This window comes from Trachypithecus francoisi, unplaced genomic scaffold, assembly GCF_009764315.1.
Source record: "Trachypithecus francoisi isolate TF-2019V2 unplaced genomic scaffold, Tfra_2.0 Lachesis_group13, whole genome shotgun sequence".
NCBI classification, from domain to species: domain Eukaryota; kingdom Metazoa; phylum Chordata; class Mammalia; order Primates; family Cercopithecidae; genus Trachypithecus; species Trachypithecus francoisi.
This window is the reverse complement of record NW_022681458.1, coordinates 58,961,501-58,985,552: the sequence shown is the minus strand read 5'-3', so window position 1 is coordinate 58,985,552 and position 24,052 is coordinate 58,961,501. Positions and strand designations below refer to the sequence as shown.

Here is a 24,052-nt window from a genome sequence, read left to right as displayed (position 1 = left end):
TTCTAAAGTAGTTTCTCCACTGCCTCCCCACATCATCCTGTATACTTTCCTGTCACTATCATAAGTTTGCTCATGGCTGGGGGTGGTGGCTCATGCCTGTAATCCCAGCACTTTGGGAGGCCGAGGTGGGTGGATCACCTGAGGTCAGGAGTTTGAGACCAGCCTGGCCAACATAACCCCATCTCTACTAAAAATACCAAAAATTAGCCGGGCGTAGTGGCAGGCACCTGTAATCTCAGCTACTCAGGGGGCTGAGATGGGAGAATTGCTTGAGGCCAGGAGGCGGAGGTTGCAGTGAGCCGAGATCACGCCATTGCCCATTTCCTGGGCAACAAGAGCGAAACTCCATCTAAAAAAAAAGGAAGCAGCTGGTTCGTTTATTGTATACCATCATGAAAATCCAAGCTCAACTATAAAAGGGTCACCTTTTCGCTCACCATTACATCCAGGCATCTAAAAATACTTGCTTAAATAAATGAATGAAAAAGCAGTAGAAAGGAAGCAATTTTACTTCTGAAAAATTATTCTAAAAAAATACACATCAAGTTTACCAAGATAGAGATATACATTTATAATAATGAAAAAGAAATTGCCTAAATATCTATCGAATCTATCCAAATGAGTATTTTCTTTTTCTTTTTTTTGAGACAGTCTCATTCTGTCACTCAGACTGGAGTGCAGTGGTGTCATCTCAGCTCACTGCAACCTCCTCCTTCCTGGTTCAAACAATTCTCCCACCTCAGCCTCCCATGTAGCTGGATGATAGGTGTGCACCATCACACCTGGGTAATTTTTGTATTTTTAGTAGTGTCGGGGTTTTGCCATGTTGGCCAGGCTAGTGTTGAACTCCTGGTCTCAAGTGATCCATCCGCCTTGGCCTCCCAAAGTGCTGAAATTATAGGAGTGTGCCACTACGCCTGGCCATGATATTGCTAAATTAGTTATGGTATCTATAGAGGTATCAAAAAGAATATCAAAGACATTTTTTCTACTATTGAGTGAAATAAGCAGATTACAGGCCAGTAAGTACGGTATGATCACATTAATGTAGAGAAAACAACAAAAATAGTATGTTGTTGTATAAGTTTAGAAGAAAATAAAACAAACAAGATATTAAAAATAGTAGCTGTCAATTTACTTTTAATTTTTTCCTCCAAGTTACCTCTGCCACGCCTCCTCCCCCACCTTTGCTGTATGAGAAAAAATTTGGACAAGAACAACTTCAGGTGACTACAAAGGAGTGATTTTTTTTCTCAGCCTAGCTGTGGTAAAGAATGCCTTATTTTCATCCTTATGCCCTTTCACATATGATTCCAAAGTGTACATATCCAAATGCCTACTTTACCTCTCAAGATATCATTGCCAACAAAGTTATTATCCCTCTAAGATCCTAGTATTTCAAAACAAACAGCATTAAATCTTAGTTTTGACTGTTTACTGTGTAAATCAGACTATTTCAGGTCTGAACTACGCCATTTTAAAATTTCCCTTTTAAAAAAATCTTTATGGAACAACTACAATTTTTCAACAGATAGTGATAACTACTCTCTACTTTAAATACAGGCTGGACAAATCATACACATAACAACAGTATAATCGTGTAGTACTTCAATTTCATTCTACTCTCTATGTTTGAAGAAAGAAAAGCATTATAACTGAGTTCACAGCAGCTTTCTTTTATCTTAACACAAGTTACCAGTGTATACATAAGAAGCTGTGAACAACAGAAGCTGTTTATGATATTCAGATACAAAGCTGTTGAGAAAGTCTCAACAATGCCAATCAAAGAGCAAAACATCTGGTTAGTTTTCAAACTAAGTGAGCTGCTTTGCCCTCCATGCCAACTATTAAGCAATAGGCCCTTGATGTCTTTCCCATTCATTACTGACAAACGTAGCAGTTCTCAACATTCTCACTAGTCCTGTGATCACTCAATTTTTTTTCCCTTTTCTTTAAATAACTCTATCTGGTTACAGATAAAATGAGCAAGTTGACAGCACGCAAGTTTTCTTTAAGTTCTTAATTTTTAAGAAGTACTGTGTAATTTTATTTTCTAATTTTGGTATTTTTTTCAATAAAATGTTTTTCAAAACATTTAAACAAATCACATAATAGCTGACCTGGTATCGAATGCTGTACTTAGACATTCCTAAATCATTATTTTTTATATTTTAAACTAAGTTTAAACAAAAACTTTGTTATTATAGAATGAATATCCAAGGATCTTAAAGAAATCATTCAAAGTGTGATACAGTCTAGTGTTTATTTTATGTTATGGCAGGTACACTTGAATTTCAAAAATTTAAAACATATATAAAAAGTGGTTAGGGACTAACATTTGTATCAACAGTTGATAAATGTCTAAGATTGTTTATTATACAGCAGGGTACAATGGTAGTGCTAATGCCAACAGGGCACCATGGAAGTTAGTCTAAAAATTATCCCTAGGCTCTATACAAGCAACAACATATGCTGCTGTTTTTAGAATGTTGGGAAATGATCTGCTTCTAATATTAAGCAGTTCTTTAACATTTTAAAATGTTATACAGTGTTATAGTATTTAGTTTGGCAAATGTTTCAAAATAAAGTAGAAATGTATTCATAACATCACAGAAATGCACATCCAATTTTGTTTTCAATAAGAACCATAGGTACAGATCAGAACTCTTCCCTATACGAAATAATTTACACACAGATGAATGCTATAATATCACTATCTAAAATAATCACTAAATACAATTCTTTTTCAGAAATAAACAAGCAAAGATTTTTTTCATTATCAAATATCAAAAACATGTTGATAATTGTATGTTGTTCAAATAAATGATACTCTAAAATTATAGGAATAATCTCAGTGAATTCAGTGAATGTGCAACCTAAATCAACCAAGTATACTGTAGTACAACCATATTAAGAAACCAATGATCAGAAAATACAACCGTATGAAAGAAATTTATAATCCACAAAACTTTTTCAGGCCTTAAGGTAAAATAGTTCCACAGTCTACAGGTAAAACCAAGGCAACAAAAATGCGTGCTTGTCTTGAATAAGTAGGTATTTTATGCAGAAGATGTAACACTTTGTTTGTAGACAGCATGGTATGCATTTCTCAGCAAGACATAAGGAAAACAAGATTCCAAAAGATCCATTGTAAGGAATGGGGATTCTTGTACAATCTGAAAAATTCAAAAAATGCATCAAAACTCAAGTTATTTATAATGGGAACATTTATTGACAACCAGTAAGGCAGAATTTCTATATTGTTCTTATTAGAAATAGATACGTTATTTTCCTTTTACTTAATCTAAAATGTAAATGTGCCACAGTGAATATATATCAAAATGTTTAAAAAATGCTGCTTTTCAATTATAATATTTAATCAACAGGAATATACTGAGCACTTTCATTTTCCTCACTGATATACTAGAAATAAAAGACAATACAAAAATATTTAAAATATGGTCCATACCAGCAACACTACCACCTGGCAATCCAAGACTAAGCTAGGAAGCAAAACCAAACATAAAACCAACTATAATTAAATGGAAAGCTGTAAATTCTATAGGAATTCAAAGCAGAAGAAAAATTAATGCAGGCCAAAGTAATCAGGAAAGACTATGTGGAAAAAGATTTGAAGTGTGGGGTGTGCTGAATCATTAGGATAAATCCGATTTCTGCAGGTAAGGAAAATGACTCTAAGTGAGGAAAGAGCCACGTGGTAGAAACAAACAAGAGCCGGTTCATAGACACTGCAGAGAGGGAAGTGACTAGGCACAGAAAATTACAAGAAACGGGCAGAACAGAGTCAGAATGTAGAAAACTCAGCAAGGCCTAAGTGTTTTCCAACAGGTTGAAAAACTGTTCATAAAAGAACACCCATAGTTAAATGCTAACCTTTGATTTTGTTATTTTCTGATATTACTGAAATGATAAAATGAGTGATGTCAGTTTTTCTCTGCAAATTTTAGAAAGGTGTGGCTTATGTGAAGTAAACAAAAGGGATCAAAAAAAGTATTAAATGACTAAAATGCCAAGAAAAGACTCTCAGGAATGACTGGAACTCTTTTATTGTTAGTAAAAATTAAAATGAGACTTACCATATCTAGCAGTAAATAAACTGATTCTCTATTTCTCGTTGTAGTTTTATCTGTCTCCTGGCCAATTTTCAGTAGACTGGAGGATGCAAGCTTAAAAGTATACATACACATAAAGTGAGTTAACAAAAGGTTCATCAGTTACTTATTTTAGGTATGCTTCAACTTTCAACACATTTCAATCATTCAGTGCTAAATATAAAATAATGAGCAATTAAATAACAAATAAAACGAGCTTAGATACCACCCTACATTCAAGCAGTAATTTAGAGATTAATTAAGGCACAAAGAGACACTAACGTAATAAATGTAATCAAATATTCTTATTGGTCTTTAAAACTGATTTTTTTCAGAACAAGTCTGTTTTTAAAAATGATTCAAATTATTTTCTCTTATCCCCTCATCTATACTGACTATATCTCTTAGTTCCCAAGGAAGAAGACAGTTTCACACTGGATCTGACTTCACAGAAACACTGTAAGACTAAGACATTAAACCCTGAGTGAAGGAATTACCTGCAAATGGAAAGCAACACTTAACAATTTTAATAGTGTTTTCCTTGAAACAGAAGTTATTTTCTCCTCAAGTTAGTACTGTATTTGCATTTTTAATTAAAAAATTATTTTTTTTAAAAAGCTGACAGGATTTACAACCGAAAAAGAAGTAAATGTTCTAGAGTTCAGTATGCCATGGTACATCTTTCCTTTAAATAAAATATGGAAAAGGTTATATTAATAAAGAAAAGAAAGAACTACATTGATACAGAAATTAAAAACCATGTTTCATGAGGCTACATTTAGCACTCCTCTCTTTTGGTAGCGTGTAGTATTTTTAACGATGAATTTCTCCAAAGAAATGGAAATAAGTAAAATACGTCTTTTTAGAGGGAATAGCCTCTCTCTTGGCCTCAATTTTCCTTTGCTTTTTTCTCTTTCAACCCTAGGAAAATTTCTAGGGCAGTCTAAACATCAGCTTAGGGAGAAAAGGTCATATTGCAGAGCTCTAGAGTTGGGAAAGAGACTTCTGAGTCTAAGGGAAATAATGGACTGCTCCACAATTTTAATGCCCCACCTTTACCTATTTCTCCCTCCAAAAAAAGAAAATAAATAAATAAATAAAAATAAAAGGAGACTGAAATTCATATACCTAAGAAAATAATTTGAAAACAATATGCCATTAGAGGACACAAAATAAAATGTAAAATTAAAGAGAATTTATTCTTATATCTCATAGTTGTGATTTTTAGTTTTCCTTATAAAATGTGATGAGTTTTGTTATTTGATTATACATACTGCCAGAAATTCTTTAAGACGGTCTTCAATGCTTCCTTTGTGAATTGTAAACAAAGCTGCAGCAATCTGGTTGATGGCTTTGGCCAAGCAATGTATGTTGTTGCAATGCCCTGAGAAAATGCAAATAGGGTTGTGTAGACCCCAAAATAGCAAATAATACATAGGAGGCAAATCTTTAATGACTTCACAATCTACAAAAATAGTGGCATAATTAAGAGGAGAGTTGGGACATGACCGGACTTGCTCTCCTTTGACTTTCATGAACACTGATGTTTTTAAAACTAGTGTAGCAAGAGAATAACAAATGATCGTGTATACGTTAAACAGGCAAACACTTCTGAAAACATTTAAAAGAAATCATGTATCAGTTTTATAGTACCTCGGAAACAGAAAAGAAGTGCTTAGCTGGTTTACAACATCTTATCATTCAATTCTTAAAATAATCCTATGAGTTGGATACTCCCTCACCGACCTCTACGCACATTCAGGCACACATGAGATTACTTACACACATTTCATATATCAGGAAACTGCAGTTCAGGAAAAGAGAAACAGACCACCCCATGTTCCACTACCAGTAAGTGGCAGAACTTAACTCATATTTTATTATAAAATACCAAAACCCATGATTTTTCCATTGCCAAAACAATTTTAAACCACTATTACCTTCTATAGCGGGGCTATACTGAGACATCACATTACTGGCCAGTGTTGGCAAAGAAACTGCCACAAACACCATGAGAAGGCAGGCAATTTTATACTCCTCTTCTGGACTAATGTTTTCTAAGGGACAAAAATTAAGAATAAAATCAAGCTATTTCTTTAAGATTAGTTAAGATTTGATAATCTAAACAGATTTTTATTTTTAAAATGGCTTACTTTTTTTTAGAAATAGTAAAATATTTTACTAGCATTCTATAGAATTGGTCACAATTTTGTTATAAAAAAAGTAGAAAATTTATATTACAATTGACTATTATCAACTACTTAGGCACATTTTAAGGACGTGTGATAAAACAGTAAGGTAACATTTTATTTCTCTTAATTGTAAGATTATAGAACAAAAAATATAGTTAGGATAACTGCAATCCTAAAATTTCCTAATTGAAAACTAAAGGGAATTACTACTTTTGAGAAAGTTCTATTTACAATTTAGAAAGCTTATCTCATAAATTATTCTGCAAAATCACCAAAAAATTCTTAATTACTTTTTGAAATAGATATGAATATAATTTGAAATTTACTATTTAAAAGACATAAATGTGGGAAGTGGACTGGGTTTTCAACCTCTCTATTTTAGAAGACAGAAGAAACTAGTCATGAATAAAAATACCTAGCCTTGCCCTGAAGTTTTCAAGACATAACCCTTTTTAAGACATTATTGTGATATGCACTCAAATTGTGGGTTATTTAGGCTCTAATGACCATTAGATATAATGAAGAATTGAATATAAGAAAAAAGCCGAAATATGTTTTAAAGATTTGGTTACTACAAAAAATACAGCTGTAGAAAATCAAGTAAAAATTATAATTATCCATGTGACTAAATGTAACATACTGTATGAATAAGGAAACAAAAAGCACTGTTAAATGCAAAAAAAAAAAAAAAAAAAAACTAATCAACTCAAACACCAGGCTGCTGCCTCAAGGGGGCAGAAGGGGCATTTTTGTAGTAGAAATAGATGAAATGCTACATTTACTTTGTAGACAAATCAAGAAATATCTATAGGATTCTAAGCACTGCATTTCTAAGGGCAGGTCTTAAAAATTTCTGAATGTTTTATATAACACTGTACAAACTCTTGATGGTAAATAACTCTAGTCCAATAAAAATAGAATACCCTTTTCTAGATCTCAATTTTATGCTATCTACTGGACCATCTCCCATCAGCATACTTCTCCTCCATCTTAAAAAATCCTTCTCTTGACTTTGCTCTTGCCTCCAGCTGCTGAGATTTTATTTCTTTGCTCCCCTTTACAATAGAACTGTTTTGAGAGAGTTGTCTTATGGTTATCTTCAAATCCGTTTCTTCCTATTCTCCCTTAAACCCCCTTACTCACTAATCAGCCTTTTGCCCATAAAACCTCACTGACACTGATCTTGTCAGTACCACCAATTAACTCTACATAGCTGATCATTTCCTTTCTATCTTCCTGGAAGCTACTCTTTCCTGGTTTTTCTTCTACTTCATTGGTCCTTTCTTCTCAATTTCTCTAAACTTCTTTTTTGGTGGTTTTTCCTTTTCTCCCTGAACTCTTAAATCTTAGAATGGCTCAAGGCTCAGACCTGGATCCTCTTCACTGCTGTATCTATACACACTAAATGGCCCAGTAATCTCATCCAATCTTAAGTTCCAGAAGGCAGGGATGTTTATGTTTTATGCACTGATATAGTTCAACTACCAGCAATAACAATAGCAAATTTAAAAAGATGAACACAAAGCAGGCATTTGAATATATGGTTAAATATCATACCTATACTTATGCTGCCCTGGTAACTTTAACTAAGAGTATTAAATATTCACTAATGCATTTTACCCGATTTTTGTGAAGAAAGAGCTACGACCAATGCAGGATCAATCTCACAAGGTAATCCAGCAGCTGACGACAATTCATACACATTCATTGCAACCTGATAAAAACATAAGAATTACAGAGCAATAAATAGTCTAACAAATTTCTGAGAAAGCTCACTGTTTATTAGAGTCTGTCTAGAAGAACACCAGAGAATTTCAGAAACGTGGCTGAAGCAGAAACTATAGCATAACCAAGTATACTGATCAACTGATTCAATGCAGGCTGAATAGTGTGAGGTGGTGCTGGTTCTAACTTCCTACTGCTAGGCCAAACAAAACTTGTATACTTTCTGTGGCACATTCCAACAGGATCATTCTAAAGTTATCATTTTTCTTGGAAGCATGAATATAAAATATCAAGTCAGAAAAGATCAATAAATGAACAAAGTGAATCAATATTACTAGACCTATGTTTACACAGTAGTTTAATGAAAAATTATAGTGGTTCAATGTCCAATCATATCATATCTATAAATATGACAAATTACTTACAATAGGTTTTTAAATTGGCCAAGCAATGTATGTTGTTGCAATGCCCTGAGAAAATGCAAATAGGGTTGTGTAGACTTCACAATCTACAAAAATAGTGGCATAATTAAGAGGAGAGTTGGGACATGACCGGACTTGCTCTCCTTTGACTTTCATGAACACTGATGTTTTTAAAACTAGTGTAGCAAGAGAGTAACAAATGATCGTGTATACGTTAAACAGGCAAACACTTCTGAAAACATTTAAAAGAAATCATGTATTAGTTTTATAGTACCTCTATAGGTACTATAGGAGTATTCATTTAAAAATCTGATAAAGGAGTTTCTAATAACGAAAGCAATTTTTCTGTATCACATATAGATTTCAAATATTCAAGATATTCTGACTGCTTAATAACCTCAGAAGAAAACTGTCTAACTGGTGTTACCTCTGATATTGTGACAAAAAAACCTTAGTATAAAATATGAAGTAAAACAGTATAGCTTAGAAAAACTGGGAACATGGCAGGGATTAAGTTCTAGATTAAAATGTTTGTAATCTATTACTTCACACACAAAAATTAACTCAAAATGAATCATAAACCTAAATGTAAGAGCTAAAACTGTAAAACGCTTAGAAGAAAACATAGGCACAAATCATCATGACATTGCATTAGGCAATGGTTTCTTACACTGACACCAAAAGCACAAACAAAAACCCCCCCAAAAATCGATAAAATGAACTTCATTGAAACTAAAAGACATCATCAACCTATAGAATTAGAGAAAAGATTTGCAAATCATCAATCTGTTAATGGACTTGTATCCAAAGTATATGAAGAACTCACAAATAGAAAAAGACAACCCAATTTAAAATGTCAAAGTTAGTTATTTCTCCAAAGAAGATATAGAAATAACCAGTAAACATACGAAAACATGTTCAACATAATTTGCCATCAGGAAAATGTAAATCAAAACAATGAGATGCCACTTCACACTCACTAGATGGCTATGATTAAGAACACAGACAATTACAAGTATTCGTGAAGATGCAGGAAAAAGTGAAACCCTCATACAATGCTGGTAGGAATGCAAAATGGCACACCCAATTTGAAAACAGTTTAGCAGTTCCTCAAAAGGCTACAGTTTTCATATGACCCAGCAATTCTCTCCTGGTATATACTCAAGAGAAATAATACACGTTCACATAAAAACTTGTACACGGATGTTCACAGTAGCAGTGTTTCTAATAACTAAGAAGTGAAAACAACCCAGATGTCCATCAATTGATGTGAATAAACAAAATGTTGTATATCCATACAATGAAACATTATTCAACAATCATTAAAAAAAGTACCAATATATGCTGTAATATGTATGAATCCTGAAAATATGCTAAGTGAAAGAAGCCAGTATCAGAAGACTACACATGATGATTTATATAAGTGTCCAAAGTATTCTAATTTAAACAGAAAGTAGATTAGTCATTGCCTAGGGCTGGGGATGGGCGACAAGAAGTGGAATGGGGAGTGACTGCTAATGGGTACAAGGCTTCTTTTTGGGGATGATGAAAATGTTCTAAAGCTGACTGTGGTGATGGCTGAACAACTCTGGCACTACACTAAAAACCACTGAATTGTGCATTATCAATGAGTAAATTTTCTGATAGGTGACTTATAACTCAATAAAGCTGTTAAAAAACTTTTTTTTTTTTAAACAGTTAAGTTCTACTGAAAGTTTGCTGGAAACTAAACATGATTATGTCAGGTGAAAATTGAATGGTTGCTCAGAATATATATAGAATTCTCATAATTCTGCACATCAGTGTCTTCTCAAGAACTGATTAGTTTTTGTCTCGTATTTTTTCTGTAGTGTTTCACTTAGGAAATCATTTTGAGCTATTTGCACATAGTTTTCAATCATAGAATCACTAGACAATCACTGATCTCAAATGTTTATTCTGTACAAAATACTGTAAGAGAAACAACAGCAACAACAACAAAAAAACAAAGTCTGGATCTTCAAGATATATATGATTTGGTATAAATATAAGTAGAAAAATATAATTATAATACAAGGCAGATTATGTTCAACTCCACAAGAGATAAACAAGTTCTCTGATAAAACTAAGAAAAAGGAAGTTCTTTATCAGTGGAGAATCTAGGAATGTTTCTTAGAAAATGGCAATTGAATGAGGCCTTAAAATACAGGCAGGATTTCAAAAGGCAGAAAGAGAAAAGGGTGGTATTTTCAAGTAGAATAAATTACTTGATAATAATTACTTGATAACAAATTCAACAGAAAGATCTAGTTAGCTCAAAGAATACCATATAAAAAGAGGGGCAGAGTAAGAAAGAGAAGAGAGTGGGAGAAGGAAGAAAGAAGTGGTAGAAGCCAAGCCTCAAAAAGTTTGAGTGGCACCAATTTTTTTTTTTTTTTTTTTGAGACGGAGTTTTGCTCCTGTTGCCCAGGCTGGAGTGCAATGGCAAAATCTCAGCTCACCACAACCTCTGCCTCCCAGGTTCACGCCATTCTCCTGCCTCAGCCTCCCAAGTAGCTGGGACTACAGGCGCCCGCCACTGTGCCCGGTTAGTTTTTTGTGTGTGTATTTTTAGTAAAGACAGGGTTTCACCATGCTAGCCAGGATGGTCTCGAACTCATGACCTCATGATCCGCCCGCCTCGGCCTCCCAAAGTGCTGGGATTACAGGTGTGAGCCACCGTGCCCGGCCACCTCATCTTTCTTTTCTTTATCCCCATGTATAAACAGCTATCCATTTTAGAAAAAAAAAAATCTATTTTTAGTCAATTTTGCATTGCTATAGGTGATCAAAGAAGACTGAATTTCAAAATGCGTAGGTAGTATTTTGGTGCTGAGCTCTCAAAGATTCAGTTACAAAGGTAATCATGTTAACTACACTACAAAGGCAAGCATGTTAACTAACCACTCTAAAATAGAAACTTTATAGTCGTTTAGGATTTATTACATTTTATTGCATATATAATTTAAATATTTCACTTTAGAGACTGTAAACCCCAACTATAAATTATATTATTACCTTCATATCAGTTTCCCTTGGAATGTGATCCTTAAAATCTTCAATTGAACTTACAAGAAAAGGAATGTGGTAGGACAAGACCTAGGTAGGAAAACAAATAAGAATACAGAATTATTTTTCAATGGCAAACCCTAAACTTACAAAATATTACCAATTGATTAATTTTAGTTTCATAAAAATTATTTTACTTTATCTACTTTCAGTGATTTTTCAAAAATTCAAAGACACATGAAAATGAAATGCATTCAAAATTATTCAATATTAAAGCAAGTATAGTCAAAATCGAAAATACTCTACCGATAATGAAGAGCACTGAAAAAGTAGTGCAATAACCACGCAAGTGATACTCTCCAAGCAGCAGTACCACAACAAAAAACGAGCTTAAATAACTAATGTTATGTATGTTATTTTCTGTAACTACTAAAACTGGAATTTTAATTATATCATCGCCAAGTATGAATCTGAAAAGTAAGTTTAAACATCTGAGAAATTAAAAGGGATTGTTTGGATACAGAGTATATACTTGTAATGGTTTCTTACATCTCTAAGTGCTTCTTGTGCCAATGATCGGAAGGATAAAATTACACCAATTATTGTCATCCTCTTCAAGACACTGTCAACAGCTAAATTCAAAGAAACAGAAGGAGAAGAGAATAAAAAAGTGCGAACTGGATTCTTTCTTAACCTTGGAAAAAAATGTAAATTTATTAAAGTAATAAGATTCCCATGATAGCAGGCACAATTAACAGTAATTTGATTATAATAATGACTAAAGAGAGAAAGATATTGATAGCTGATATTTAATCTGGTTAAACTTTTAAGTAACTATAGTTCACATCAAATGGAATATATTGTATTCTTTTAAATGAGTTAGATGGTTTACAAGTAGCTAACTATATAACCCTATTTCAGAAAAGGTAGGGGCAGGAAGACGGGAAGACAGACTAGATGAGAAAGAAGCTGATCAGAGGGAACAGGAGTTAAATCCTCAAGCAGCCCAGAAACTCAGCAGTGCTAAATTCTTAAATTGTTAAGGTCTTGAGTTAAGCAACAAAAAATGCCTGTTGAGAACACAAGCAGTTTTGGCAGGACCAGTTTGCTGAAGCCTATGAACAGATTTGATCACTTACATATTGGTAAGAGAGCATTATTCTAAAAATTAATAATAGATTTTCAAGGCTGAGCACGGTGGTTCACATCTGTAATCCTAGCATTTTAGGAGGCTGAGCCGGGAAGACTGCTTGAGCCCAGGAGTTCACGAGCAGCCTAGGCAACATAGCAAAACTCTGTCTCAACAAAAAATTTAAAAAATCAGTCGGGTGTGGTGGCATAAGCCTGTGGTCCTAGTACTTGGGAGGCTAAGATGGGAGGATCCTTTGAGTTCAGGAATTAGAGGTTGCAGTGAACTATGATCATGCCACTGCACATTGGCCTGGGTAAAGGAGCAAGACCCCATCTCTAAAAAAAACAAAAACTCTGTTAACAAAATAGGATTGGAAGGGTCAATATGATGGTTCAATACCTTCACATTTTATAAAGCCAAAACAAACATTTATTGCACACCATATACAAAGCCTTATACTATGTAGCAAAAGAAGAAATACAAACAGAATAATGATCTAGACCTCAAATAGCAAACAATCTAAATGGGCTGTCATGAAAACTAAGAAATATAATTCCATTTATGTAAACTAAAAAAGATATACATACAGACCTATATTTGTACATACATAACAAATTTCTGGAAAGAGATGTATACTACAGTTAACTGTTAGTTACTAGTTGAGGAGTAGGAATAGAGAGAAGTGTTTTATTTTTGACTTTCTACCCTCTGTGTAGCTTATTTAAACTTTGACCATAGCATCTTTCATTAACCATACAAATAGGCCTAATACAAGCCAAATGTGAATTAAAATAGTCATGTTAACAAAATTATGTAAGGCACAAATTTATTAAAAATTCCATGTGAGCAGGAACTACTCTTCATCTTTTCATCTACCTGTAGCACTCAGCATAGTGTTTGATACCCAGATGACCAGTAGATATTCAATTAGATGGTAATTCAAGATGAGACTCTGTTGGGTGGCTGAGGCTGGCAGATCACTTGAGGTCAGGAGTTCAAGACCAGTCTGGCCAACATGTGAAACCCCGACTCTACTAAACATACAAAAATTAGCCAAGCATGGTGATACGTGCTTGTGGTCCTGGCTACTCGGGAGACTGAGACAGGAGAATCACTTGAACTCGGGAGGCGGAGGTTGCAGTGAGCCAAGACTGTCCCACTGCACTCCAGCCTGGGCGACAGAGTGAGATGCCACCTCAAAAATAAAGAAGAAAAAAAAAAAAGACTAGGAAATTGCTACTACCCAGAGAGAAATGATGGTGAAAGAAAAGATTTCTCTGAGAAATGTTATCCAAGTTGGGCATAAAGGGGGATTAAGAAGAAAAAAGCCTTCCAATTCAGAAAATAAAGCAGTAACAAATTCAGAAAAAGGAATGATAGAGAATAAAATGAAGAATCAGAGAAGATTCAGTGTGATATAGCCATATATTTTCCAAAGTACGTTATCCAGAATTTAATCAACTTCTCAAAGACTATACCCTACAACCTCATCTTGAATGTGTACAATAATGACACATTAAAAGTTCTAAGATACTTCACACTAAGAAACACTGCTTAACGCATTGTTTAATGGATTATTTGCCAAACCATTTGGCCACTGGCACTTCCCTTCACTCCACATAACGTCCACTAACTTCCCAAGGAACTAACTCTAGAACAGAGGCTACGTGGGTCTTGGACCAGGCAAACAAATAGGTAGCAGGGGACAGGAAGAGAGGCAATGCTGGTCAATTACTTCATTAATCCAAATAATAGCTTTCAAACGTCATGCTAAGGAGTTTATACTGTATCCTTCAAGCAATGAGTGTGTTGTTCAGGGTTTTCAAAATATAAAGAGTTATATGAAAAGAATTCTGTTTAGAAATGACTCTTCCCATTTAAAAAATAATAACACAATTAAAAAAAAAAAATCTAATGTAGCATAGGGCCAAACAATGTATACCTTTGGACCAAATGTGGCACACCAATTTGTAAACTCTCATCTATAAGACACAGCTACAGCACATGGAATATGAGGAGTGAAAGAATCAGAGAGGATGTCCAAGTTTTCCAGTGTGACTCACTGGATGGATGGTGAGAGAGGTAACAAAATAATAAAGAAAACAACAGATTTTTTCTCCCCACCTACTTATGCCTGCCATGGAAGAGATACTTCCCATTCCAGGGATGTTGTGGAAAACCTGTGGGTCATATAGCTGAAAATATTTAACACAATGTTTCTAAACTTTAGTATGATTCCAAATGACCCAGAGGACTTGTTAAAACAGACTGCTGGGCCTCAGGCCCAGAGTTCTGAGTCAGCAGGTCTGAAGTAGGGTCCAATAATTTATATACTTAACAAATTCCCAGGTGGTGCTATTGCTTGTCCCTGGGTTATACTTTGAGAAGCCCTGGTCAAACTAGTACTTGGTTTATTAAACATCTGGAGATCAACAGAAGACAGTTAAAGCTGAAGATAAATATTGGATAAGGGAAGAGAAAATTTTGGATAAAATTTTTCCAATAAGATTGCAGAGTAAAAATGGAAGAGTAAGATATCACAAACTGACACTACATAAAAGATGAACCTGCAAAAATGACGAAGAGTAGAGGTAAAAGTACTGGCAAATAAAGGAAATAAAGCTTTAATTAAAAGGAGAATAAAACAGATAAACACTACAAAGAAATAAACAGATTGAGAGTTGAGGAAAAAGCACCAAATCTTGCAAATGAGTAGTCAGTAACAAACTTTCAGAAAGGTTTCAGGAAAGCAGACATATTGCAGCATACCAAGAGTGGACAGGTGGGATGATCAAACAGTGCATACAAACTAGTCAAAAAGTTTCTAAGTAAGACAGGTGGTAAGATGAAAAAGAGGCCATTTAACAACAGACTTAAAAAGTGTTATTTCATAAGCAGTACTCGGCTTTCAGGGTGCAGAAGACTGTCTAGGGATCAGGAAAATTGCTTTGTGGGAATGAATGTAGCAAAAACTCAAGGGTATGACAGCATAAGGGAGAATGCATTAAGCAAATTTCATAGTCCAGAATGGACAAAATACATAAAGCTAGGAATAGGTGATCAGGAAAGCAGAGAGGCATAAAAATTTCAATGAGGTAGAACAAGGAGTTCAATAGGTGCAAAGGAATAGGAGAGCTAGAAGGCATGGCTATGATCTGAGAGTTGAATTTCAAAGTTCAAGATTTTTACTGGTAGAACAATTTCAGGAAATAATAACATCCAAAGTACTGCTAAAGTAAAGATCTTCAGAGGCAACTTTTGGGGTTTGTAGATGATGGCAGGAAGGCGTAAGTGAACAGAATGAGTTTTCAAAGAAAAAATTGCCATAGGAAAACTAGAAATATTTTTAGTCTGGAATCAGGGAGTCAGTAAAGTGATGAACCTAGTCCCAAGAAACAGAATGTCAGAGAATTAAAAAATATGAAACAGAGACATAAGATTTGCTCAAGTCACCCAGGAAGTCTTAAAACTGACAATAAGGCCAGGCACGGTGGCTCACACCTGTAATCCCAGCACTCTAGGAGGTCAAGGTGGGTGGATCACTTGAGGTCAGCAGTTTGAGACCAGCCTGGAAAACATGGTGAAACCCCATCTTAGTAAAAATACAAAAATTAGCCGGGTGTGGTGGTGCATGCCTGTAGTCCTAGCTACTTGGGAGGCTGATGCAGGAGAATTGGCTGAGCCAGGAGGTGGAGGTTGCAGTGAGCTGAGATTGTGACATTACACTTCAGCCTGGGCGCCAGAGGAAGGCTCTGTCTCAAAAAATTAAAAAATAAAACTAGATAAAATAGAATAAAAATAAAATAAATTCTAGATTGCCTCCCAATTCAGACCAGCTTTTAATAAATCACAATGCTTTATCTTTTTAAAAATAACGTGCTTGTTGACTGTGAAAAACTCCTTCAAAAACACATTGACCTCTGGATATGGACATGGGGAGAAGGAAGCACAAAAGAATAAACAAAAAGAGAATGTTTTAGAAAACAGTTCAACTGGTGAAAAAATAGTTCTCTCTACTCTCCTAAATGAGTCACTCTCAAGTAAATCTTTTCCTTTTCCAAATTATATAAAAGATTTAATAAATTATATTTAAAGAGAAATTTGTTATATATGGTTCATTAATATTCAACAATTTAGATTTTGGTTTTGGCCAATTCCAAAATGGTCAATGAGTTAGTGGTCATCAGTCACCATTAACTATTATATGCAAAATTGAAGTAAGCAGAATCTTGACAAAAGACTATGAATTTTATTTTGAAAACTTGCAAATTCTGTTTGGAATTTTAACAAATCCCATTGTTTCAATTCCACAAATGAGAGTTAAATAAAGTATTGAACACTGCAGTGAATTATTTGCTTCTCACTAGATGGTACAGTCAAAAGATTGTTAGTAGGAAAGTAAATAGGGTTAAGGTCAATGGGGTGGTCAAATGAGTATTTAAAAATGGGAGAAAACAGAAGAAAACAAAAATAATAAGAATAAAGGAGTAGAAAATATAAGTAGCTAGTAAACCAATGCACAATAACAAAAGAAAGATCAGGAGAGGTTTAAAAAGTAATTTCCTTCTTATTCATACTCCTTCTCCCTATAATGCTACCAAGTCTATTTTTTTGTTTTTAAAGTATCATATAATAAAAATGACCTTTTCTTTTCCTTTTGGTGTACAGCTCCAGTTTTTTTTCCCTTTGAAATAGAGTTTTGTTCTTGTCGCCCAGGCTGTAGTGCAATGGTGCTATCTCAGCTAACTGCAACCACTGTCTCCCGGGTTCCAGTGATCATCCTACCTCAGCCTCCCAAGTAGCTGGGATTACAAGCATGTGCCACCACGCCTGGCTAATTTTTGTATTTTTAGTAGAGACAGGGTTTCAACACGTTGGCCAGGCTGGTCTGGAACTCCTGATCTCAAGTGATCTGCCTGCCTTGGCTACCAATACACTGGGATTACAGGCTTGGGCCACCGCTCCCAGCCCCAAATGTTAACATGTATAGACTTGTGTTACCACTATGTAACACAGTGATATGTGTTGTATGATACACATGATAGATTTGTATCAGCACTATGGTGAACAGTTTCATCACCCTAAAAATCTCCCTCACTGCTTTCCCTTTATAGTCCTGGCAACCACGGATCTATCCTATAAGGTAATCTTTAATTCTTATTCAATAAGAATTAAATAAGTTTTACAGGATAAAACAGCCTAATAAAGTGATTCTCTAAAGCATTTAAGAGAAAAATGTCAAATGTGAAGTATGTTAAATACATGCATGGCTTTAATTTTCTTTTGGATTATTTTTATTTAGGAACATAAACTTGTTCTCTGGCTTTCTCAAATACAAAGAATATTTTATTTGGGATTTCATTTTTTTTTAGTGTTGAGAAGGCTTTTAAATTAATCAAGAAGTATGACTTTAAAATAATTTTCATTATAACTTTAACAGTTCAAGTAAAAAAAAGCAAAAGAAAATAACATTAAATCGAGTATATCTAAAACAGTTATCTGGCTGAACACACTTTAATACTTAAGATTCACTGTTATTTCACAATATACCTCCCACAAAGAATCAATGTCAAGAAGACATCACATTTTTTTTTTTTTAAGTTGTAGGTTCAGGTTTTCATCAATGGAATATTAGCTAAGAACAAAAAGAAACAAATTACTGATCATTTAACAACATGGATGAATGAATCTCAAAAACATTATGCTAAGTGAAAGAAGCCAGACACAAATTTAATCTATAGTGACAGAAATAAGATCAGTGGTTGTCTGGCCTGGGGCCAGAGACTGGGGTAGGAGACCAACTACAAAGCGATAGCAAACAATTTTTCAAAGTGATGGAACTGTTCCATACCTAGACTGCGGCAATGGTTATATGAATGTATCCATTTGTCAAAACCCATAATATCCTTGGCTTAAATGGTACATTTTATTGTATGTAACTTATACGTATAGTTGATTTTTAGAAAACAGGCTCAGAAGCTAATCCTTTTAGTCTAAATTAATGTAGATTTATTGTATTAAATTTAATGGGCTCAAAACTAAATTGATACTGGTAATATTCAAGAAATAGTAACACATAGTATACTAAGAGTATGGTTACGAAAAATTACGAAACAGATAAGCCACACACGCACTTATGTGATCCTTTGCAAAAATGTTCTAGTTCTCTTCATAAGCTAGAGTACTTTTCATAATTTATTACTTGTATTTATGTTACAAATGTTGAGCCAAAGCTAAATACTGAGTATCAACATCTTCTTATGTTTATAAAAAGTATCATGAGTTACCCACATGATAATCTTTTAAAGAGTGCAGCCATCTGGTCTGGTTTGTCAAAGCTGGTCCTCATTTGCGTTAACACATCAACATTCTCCACCACAAGTTTCTAAAAAAAAGAAAGATCCTAGGTCAGGCACAGACCTCTTCGTGTTAATGAGATAAGAGCATGCTTGGAAATTACAATCTGGCAAGTAGGAAACACGATTCATGAAATCCAGATGCCCCATGCTATATATTTTTGTTGTTGTTTCAATAAAAGAATCTGAAGATTATTTACATAAGCTTAGTGTTTCCCTGCAGTTTACAAATTCAAGAAGGAAGGAGTTCAGGAAAAGCAACAAAGATAAGTGGTAGGATAAAGAATCATCTTATATTTAGACATTGAACAGTATCAATAATAAAAAGTAGACACTAAAATGGACGTAGCAACAAATTCCAACTGAAACAAAAGAACCTGCTAAAGTTAAACCTGGCCAAAGGCAGGCTACAGTATGCCTGTAGACAGTGAGTTTATTACTGGATACATACAATCAGAGGGAGAATAACTTGTTAGGGTATGGTACCACTTGATAGGGATTATATAATAGCAATGTTTCCCAACAAAAATTATAAAATGGAAGTATAAACTATCTACTTCTCTTTCACAGCCCCCTGAGAAAAGGGAAGAGAAAAAAAGGAAGAGATAAATAAGGGAAGGGTGTGAAGGATAACTATTCAAGAAAAGTGTAATTCATTGAAGAATGCTCGCCTTAAAAGAAACATTAAAAAAGTAATTTAGTTTAAAAATTGTAACACAAATGGAGAATTAATTTCATTGTCAGAGATAAGCCTTGACAACGATAAACAGAGTATCTAAAGCAATGAAGGGAGAAGTGAGAGAGACATTCTGCTCTTTGTTGCACTGTTACCTATGCGGTCTGCTTTCACCACTAAGTTCACCACTATCACACTTCCCAGTTCTTTCACAATGTAAGTGAAGTTTATAATTTAATTTCTGATCTCTATATCTCCGCAAAGTTCTTATAAATCAGAATTTTCTTTACTTTTGTTCTCTATAATGGTTCTCAGCCCTTGTACACATCAAAATCACCTGTGGCGCTCCTTTCAAATACACATATCCAGGCTTCATTTCTGGTTATTTCAATTCAGAAGACCTGGTTGGGAAGGTGCAGCAAGCATATAAAATGCCACGTGGTTTTTTACAAATGAAAGGTTGGTAACATCTGATTTAGGGGAAAAAAACTATGCAGAAAATCCATAAAAATAATTTTTTCAAAAACATTAGTATAAGTTTTGTTTAGGTTCCTTGATGTTATTACTTCAGATTATTTATTATGCTGCTAAAAAGAAGTTAAGCTCTAGTCACATTTATTTGCTGAATTTAACTTCTATGGTCTCTGATTAGACTGCCTGCTCACGCTGGGCCAAAACAAAACTCTCCCAACCTAAAACTGGATTCAATATACACTCAAACTCTATGCCCAAGCCTGATAGTGACCATGCACTTTAAACATAGCATCACGTATTACTGAATCAAAACCACCGAATTTAAAATGCACCTTATTCTATGTGTTACTAAAAGGAAAAAAAACAAAAACAAAAACTACTAACACTATAAGATACATACAATTTCAGAAATATTAATATACGTTTAATAATAAGAGCAACTATATTTGTTAAGCTCTTATACAAGGTAATTTATAATCATATTTACTATAATCCAATTAAGGGAGGTAATATTCCAAGTTTACAGCTGAGGAAACCAAGGTCAGAGAAGTTGGATAACTTGTCCAAAGTTACAATGATATTCAACAGTTAATTTAGAATTTGAATTCAGATATGTCTCATTTTAAAATCCATGTTCTTAATCCCTAAAGAAATGGTTCCCCATCTTTTGTGTGCAACAGAATTCTTTAGAGGACTCCTTAAAAACACACATTGCTGGGTCCCAGCCCAAAAATTTCTGACTTAGCAGGTCTGAGACAGAGAACAAAAACCTGCATTTTTAACCAGCTCCAAAGTAATGCTGCTTCTGCTGGTCTGAGAAGTAAAATTTGTGAACTATTACCCTAAATTATTTGCTGGCTTTCTATTCTTTGCTCTCTATAGTTATTGATTAATCTCACTGATCAATAAACTGAAAGCTGGCAGTAATGATAGGAATTACCAATGCAATGGTTTAGAATAAGTTTAGACAAAGCGAGTGAAATAAATCCAGATTTAAAAAAAAAATGTTTGATTTAATTTACTTGGTATTGTGTTAAAAAGAAAGTGTTAAAATTCTTGGTAAAATTCATATTTAAATTTCCTACTTCATTTGAAAAAATGTCTTTTAGGATCCCATGAAGAACTAGAAGAACTGATCTGTAAAATGAAAACAATTCTTTTGGCAGACTGGAAGGAGAAATGGACTCAGTGGGCACAACCCCAAATAAAACACCCAAGAGTTTTAGTAGAAAAAAAGATGGTTGCTTTCTTCTCCTGAAAGGAAAAAACATGTTTCACCATGAGTACACATACATAGTGTTATGTCTGACACACAATTTATTCACAACCATCAAATATAAAAAAGCTCTACTTCTTTAGCACACAAATTTACTCTATAAAATAAAAAGGTCCTCAGCTAAAACAGGAACTAAAATAATTAAGGTCACCTTTAAGATAAAAAGAAAAAGATACAATCAAATGATATTTAGTTTCTATCAGTTTAGATTAAATCTTTTAAAAATGGAAATAAAAGCAAAGAAGTGGCCAGGCATGGTGACTCACACCTGTAATCCCAGCACTTTGGGAGGCCAAGGTGGGAGGATCACCTGAAGCCAAGAGTTTGAGACCAGCCCGGGCAACACAGCAATATTTAGTCTCTACAAAAAACTTTAAAAGGCTGGGCGCAATGGCTCATACCAGTAATCCCCATGCTTTGGGAGGCCGAGGTGGGCGGATCACCTGAGGTCAGGAGTTCGATATTAGCCTGTCCAACATGGCGAAACACCATCTCTACCAAAAATACAAAAAGTACCAGGGCATGGTGGCAGGTGCCTGTAATTCCAGCTACTTGGGAGGCTGAGGCAGGAGAATCGCCTGAACCTCGGAGGCAGATGTGGCAGTGAGGTGAGATTGTGCCATTGCACTCCAGCCTGGGCGACAAGAGTGAGACTCTGTCTCAAAAAAAAGCTTAAAAAAAATTAGGCACAGTGTTACATGCCTGTATTTCTCAGCTACTCAGGAACGTATGCCCAGAAGTTCGAGGCTACAGTGAGCTATGAACGTGCAACTGCACTCCAGCCCAGGTGACAGGGAGAACCTGTCTCTTAAAAAAGAGAGAAAAAAAAAAAACCAGCCAAGAAATTACAGAATGACGTTTAAAATATTACAATTCCCCCCCAAAACACTGTATATACTAACTCTGCTATTAGAGATATCACAAAGTTCTGCTGAGGAGAATGTGAGCTACAATCTTTTCAGAGGGATATCTGGTAATATCAAAAAACACAATGTTCGTACTCTTTGATCCACTTTTAGAAACGTTTCCTATCAAAATGCTCAAACATGCTGGTGAGGTTGCAGAGTAAAAGAAATGCTTATGCACTGCTGATGAGAATGTAAATTAGTCTAGCCACTGTGAAAAGCAGTTTGCAGATTTCTCAAAGAACTTAAAACAGAATTACTACTCAACCCAGCAATCCCATTACTGGGTATATACCCAAAGGAATATAAATTGTTCTAACATAAAGACCCATGCATGTGTATGTTCACTGCAGCACTATTCACAACAACAACAAAAAAGACTAGGAATCAACCCAAATGCCCATCGACAAGAGACTCAATAAAGAAAATGTAGTGTGTGTGTGTGTGTGTGTGTATGTGTGTGTATATATATATATCATGAACTACTACGCAGTCATAAAAAAGAACAAGATCGTGTCCTTTGCAGCAACATGGATAGAGCTGAAGGTCATTATCCTAAGGGAATTAACACAGAAAGAGAAAACCAAACACCTCACATTTTCACTTAAAAGTGGGAGCTAAACATCAAGTACACATGGACGGCACAGTGGCTCACGCCTGTAATCCCAGCACTTTGGGAGGCCGAGGTGAGTGGATCACAAGGTCAGGAGATTGAGACCATCCTGGCTAACACAGTGAAACCCCATCTCTACTAAAAAATACAAAAAATTAGCCAGTCATGGTGGTGTGTACCTGTAGTCTCAGCTACTCAGGAGGCTGAGGCAGGAGAATGGCATGAACCCAGGAGGCAGAGCTTGCAGCGAGCCGAGATTGCGCCACTGCACTCCAAGCCTGGGCGACAGAGCAAGACTCTGTCTCAAAAAAGAAAAAAAGATGACAAAATAATCTGTATGCCAAACCTGTGACATGTCATTCGCCCATGTAACAAACCTGCATATGCACCCGCTGAACATAAAATAGAAGTTGGAAAGAAAAAAAAAAACGCTCAAACAAGTAGGTAAACTATGTAGAAGTGCTGATTAAATGTAGAGAATTTTAAATGTCTAAAACTGCTCCTTTCAGAAATCCACTCAAGCCAGAGGTAAAAAAAAAATAAGGCATAAACCTATCAAAAAAAAAAAAAAAAAAAAGGACACAGCAGAAAAAACAAGATCAAACGAGAAAAGTCAACACATTTCTGGAAGATGGAAACTAGAGCAAAGAATAAGGAGAGGTGAGAAATATGATTAGCAAGTTCTTATAATGGAGACACAATGTAGAAGCAAGTTAAATCACACCTCAAGAGGGAGGAATAAATCAGAAATTGAAGGCAATGGCACAGAAAGGAAGGCTTGAAGCTGAAAACAAGACAATGACTTAATCATGGCAGCCTGCCAGATATATAAAACCTCCTATCTCCACCTTGCACTAATCTCCAAAAGACCTCCACTCTCCAGCTAAAGGTCATGTGCTTGATGAACTATTTGCAGGAATCATCTGAAGCCTAGGATGATGATATCTTTCTCCAGAGAAGATTTCTGTTAGCTTCTGCTAAGTACATTGGGGCACTACTAACCTAGGACCACATTAATCCAGGTCCAAGGCTTGAGATGCCTTAGACAAAGCATACAACATAAACAGGGCTGCAAATCCCGGGGAGGGGTGACTCATTTCCAGTTCACCCTTACCCTGAAGGTCCAACCCTTCGGAGTGTCT

At 35.0% G+C, this 24,052-nt stretch overlaps 1 protein-coding gene across 4 annotated transcripts in view; it reads right to left on the bottom strand.

Moving 5' to 3' along the window:
* Nucleotides 1-2,239: 2,239 nt before the first annotated feature.
* Nucleotides 2,240-24,052, bottom strand: part of NCKAP1 (NCK associated protein 1) — a 114,033-nt gene continuing 92,220 nt past the window's right edge. For 2 of the 4 annotated variants that reach the window (XM_033230943.1, XM_033230945.1), the window contains 8 exons: nucleotides 18,902-18,995; nucleotides 12,028-12,110; nucleotides 11,488-11,568; nucleotides 7,925-8,018; nucleotides 6,053-6,169; nucleotides 5,387-5,496; nucleotides 4,098-4,187; nucleotides 2,240-3,176 (listed from right to left, as the gene is read on the bottom strand). In XM_033230943.1, coding sequence (XP_033086834.1) covers nucleotides 3,060-3,176; nucleotides 4,098-4,187; nucleotides 5,387-5,496; nucleotides 6,053-6,169; nucleotides 7,925-8,018; nucleotides 11,488-11,568; nucleotides 12,028-12,110; nucleotides 18,902-18,995 — 786 coding nt within the window. In that variant the 3' untranslated portion in view covers nucleotides 2,240-3,059. The remainder of the gene's footprint in view (nucleotides 3,177-4,097; nucleotides 4,188-5,386; nucleotides 5,497-6,052; nucleotides 6,170-7,924; nucleotides 8,019-11,487; nucleotides 11,569-12,027; nucleotides 12,111-18,901; nucleotides 18,996-24,052) is intronic. The other 2 variants (XM_033230944.1, XM_033230942.1) reach the window with 2 other exon arrangements.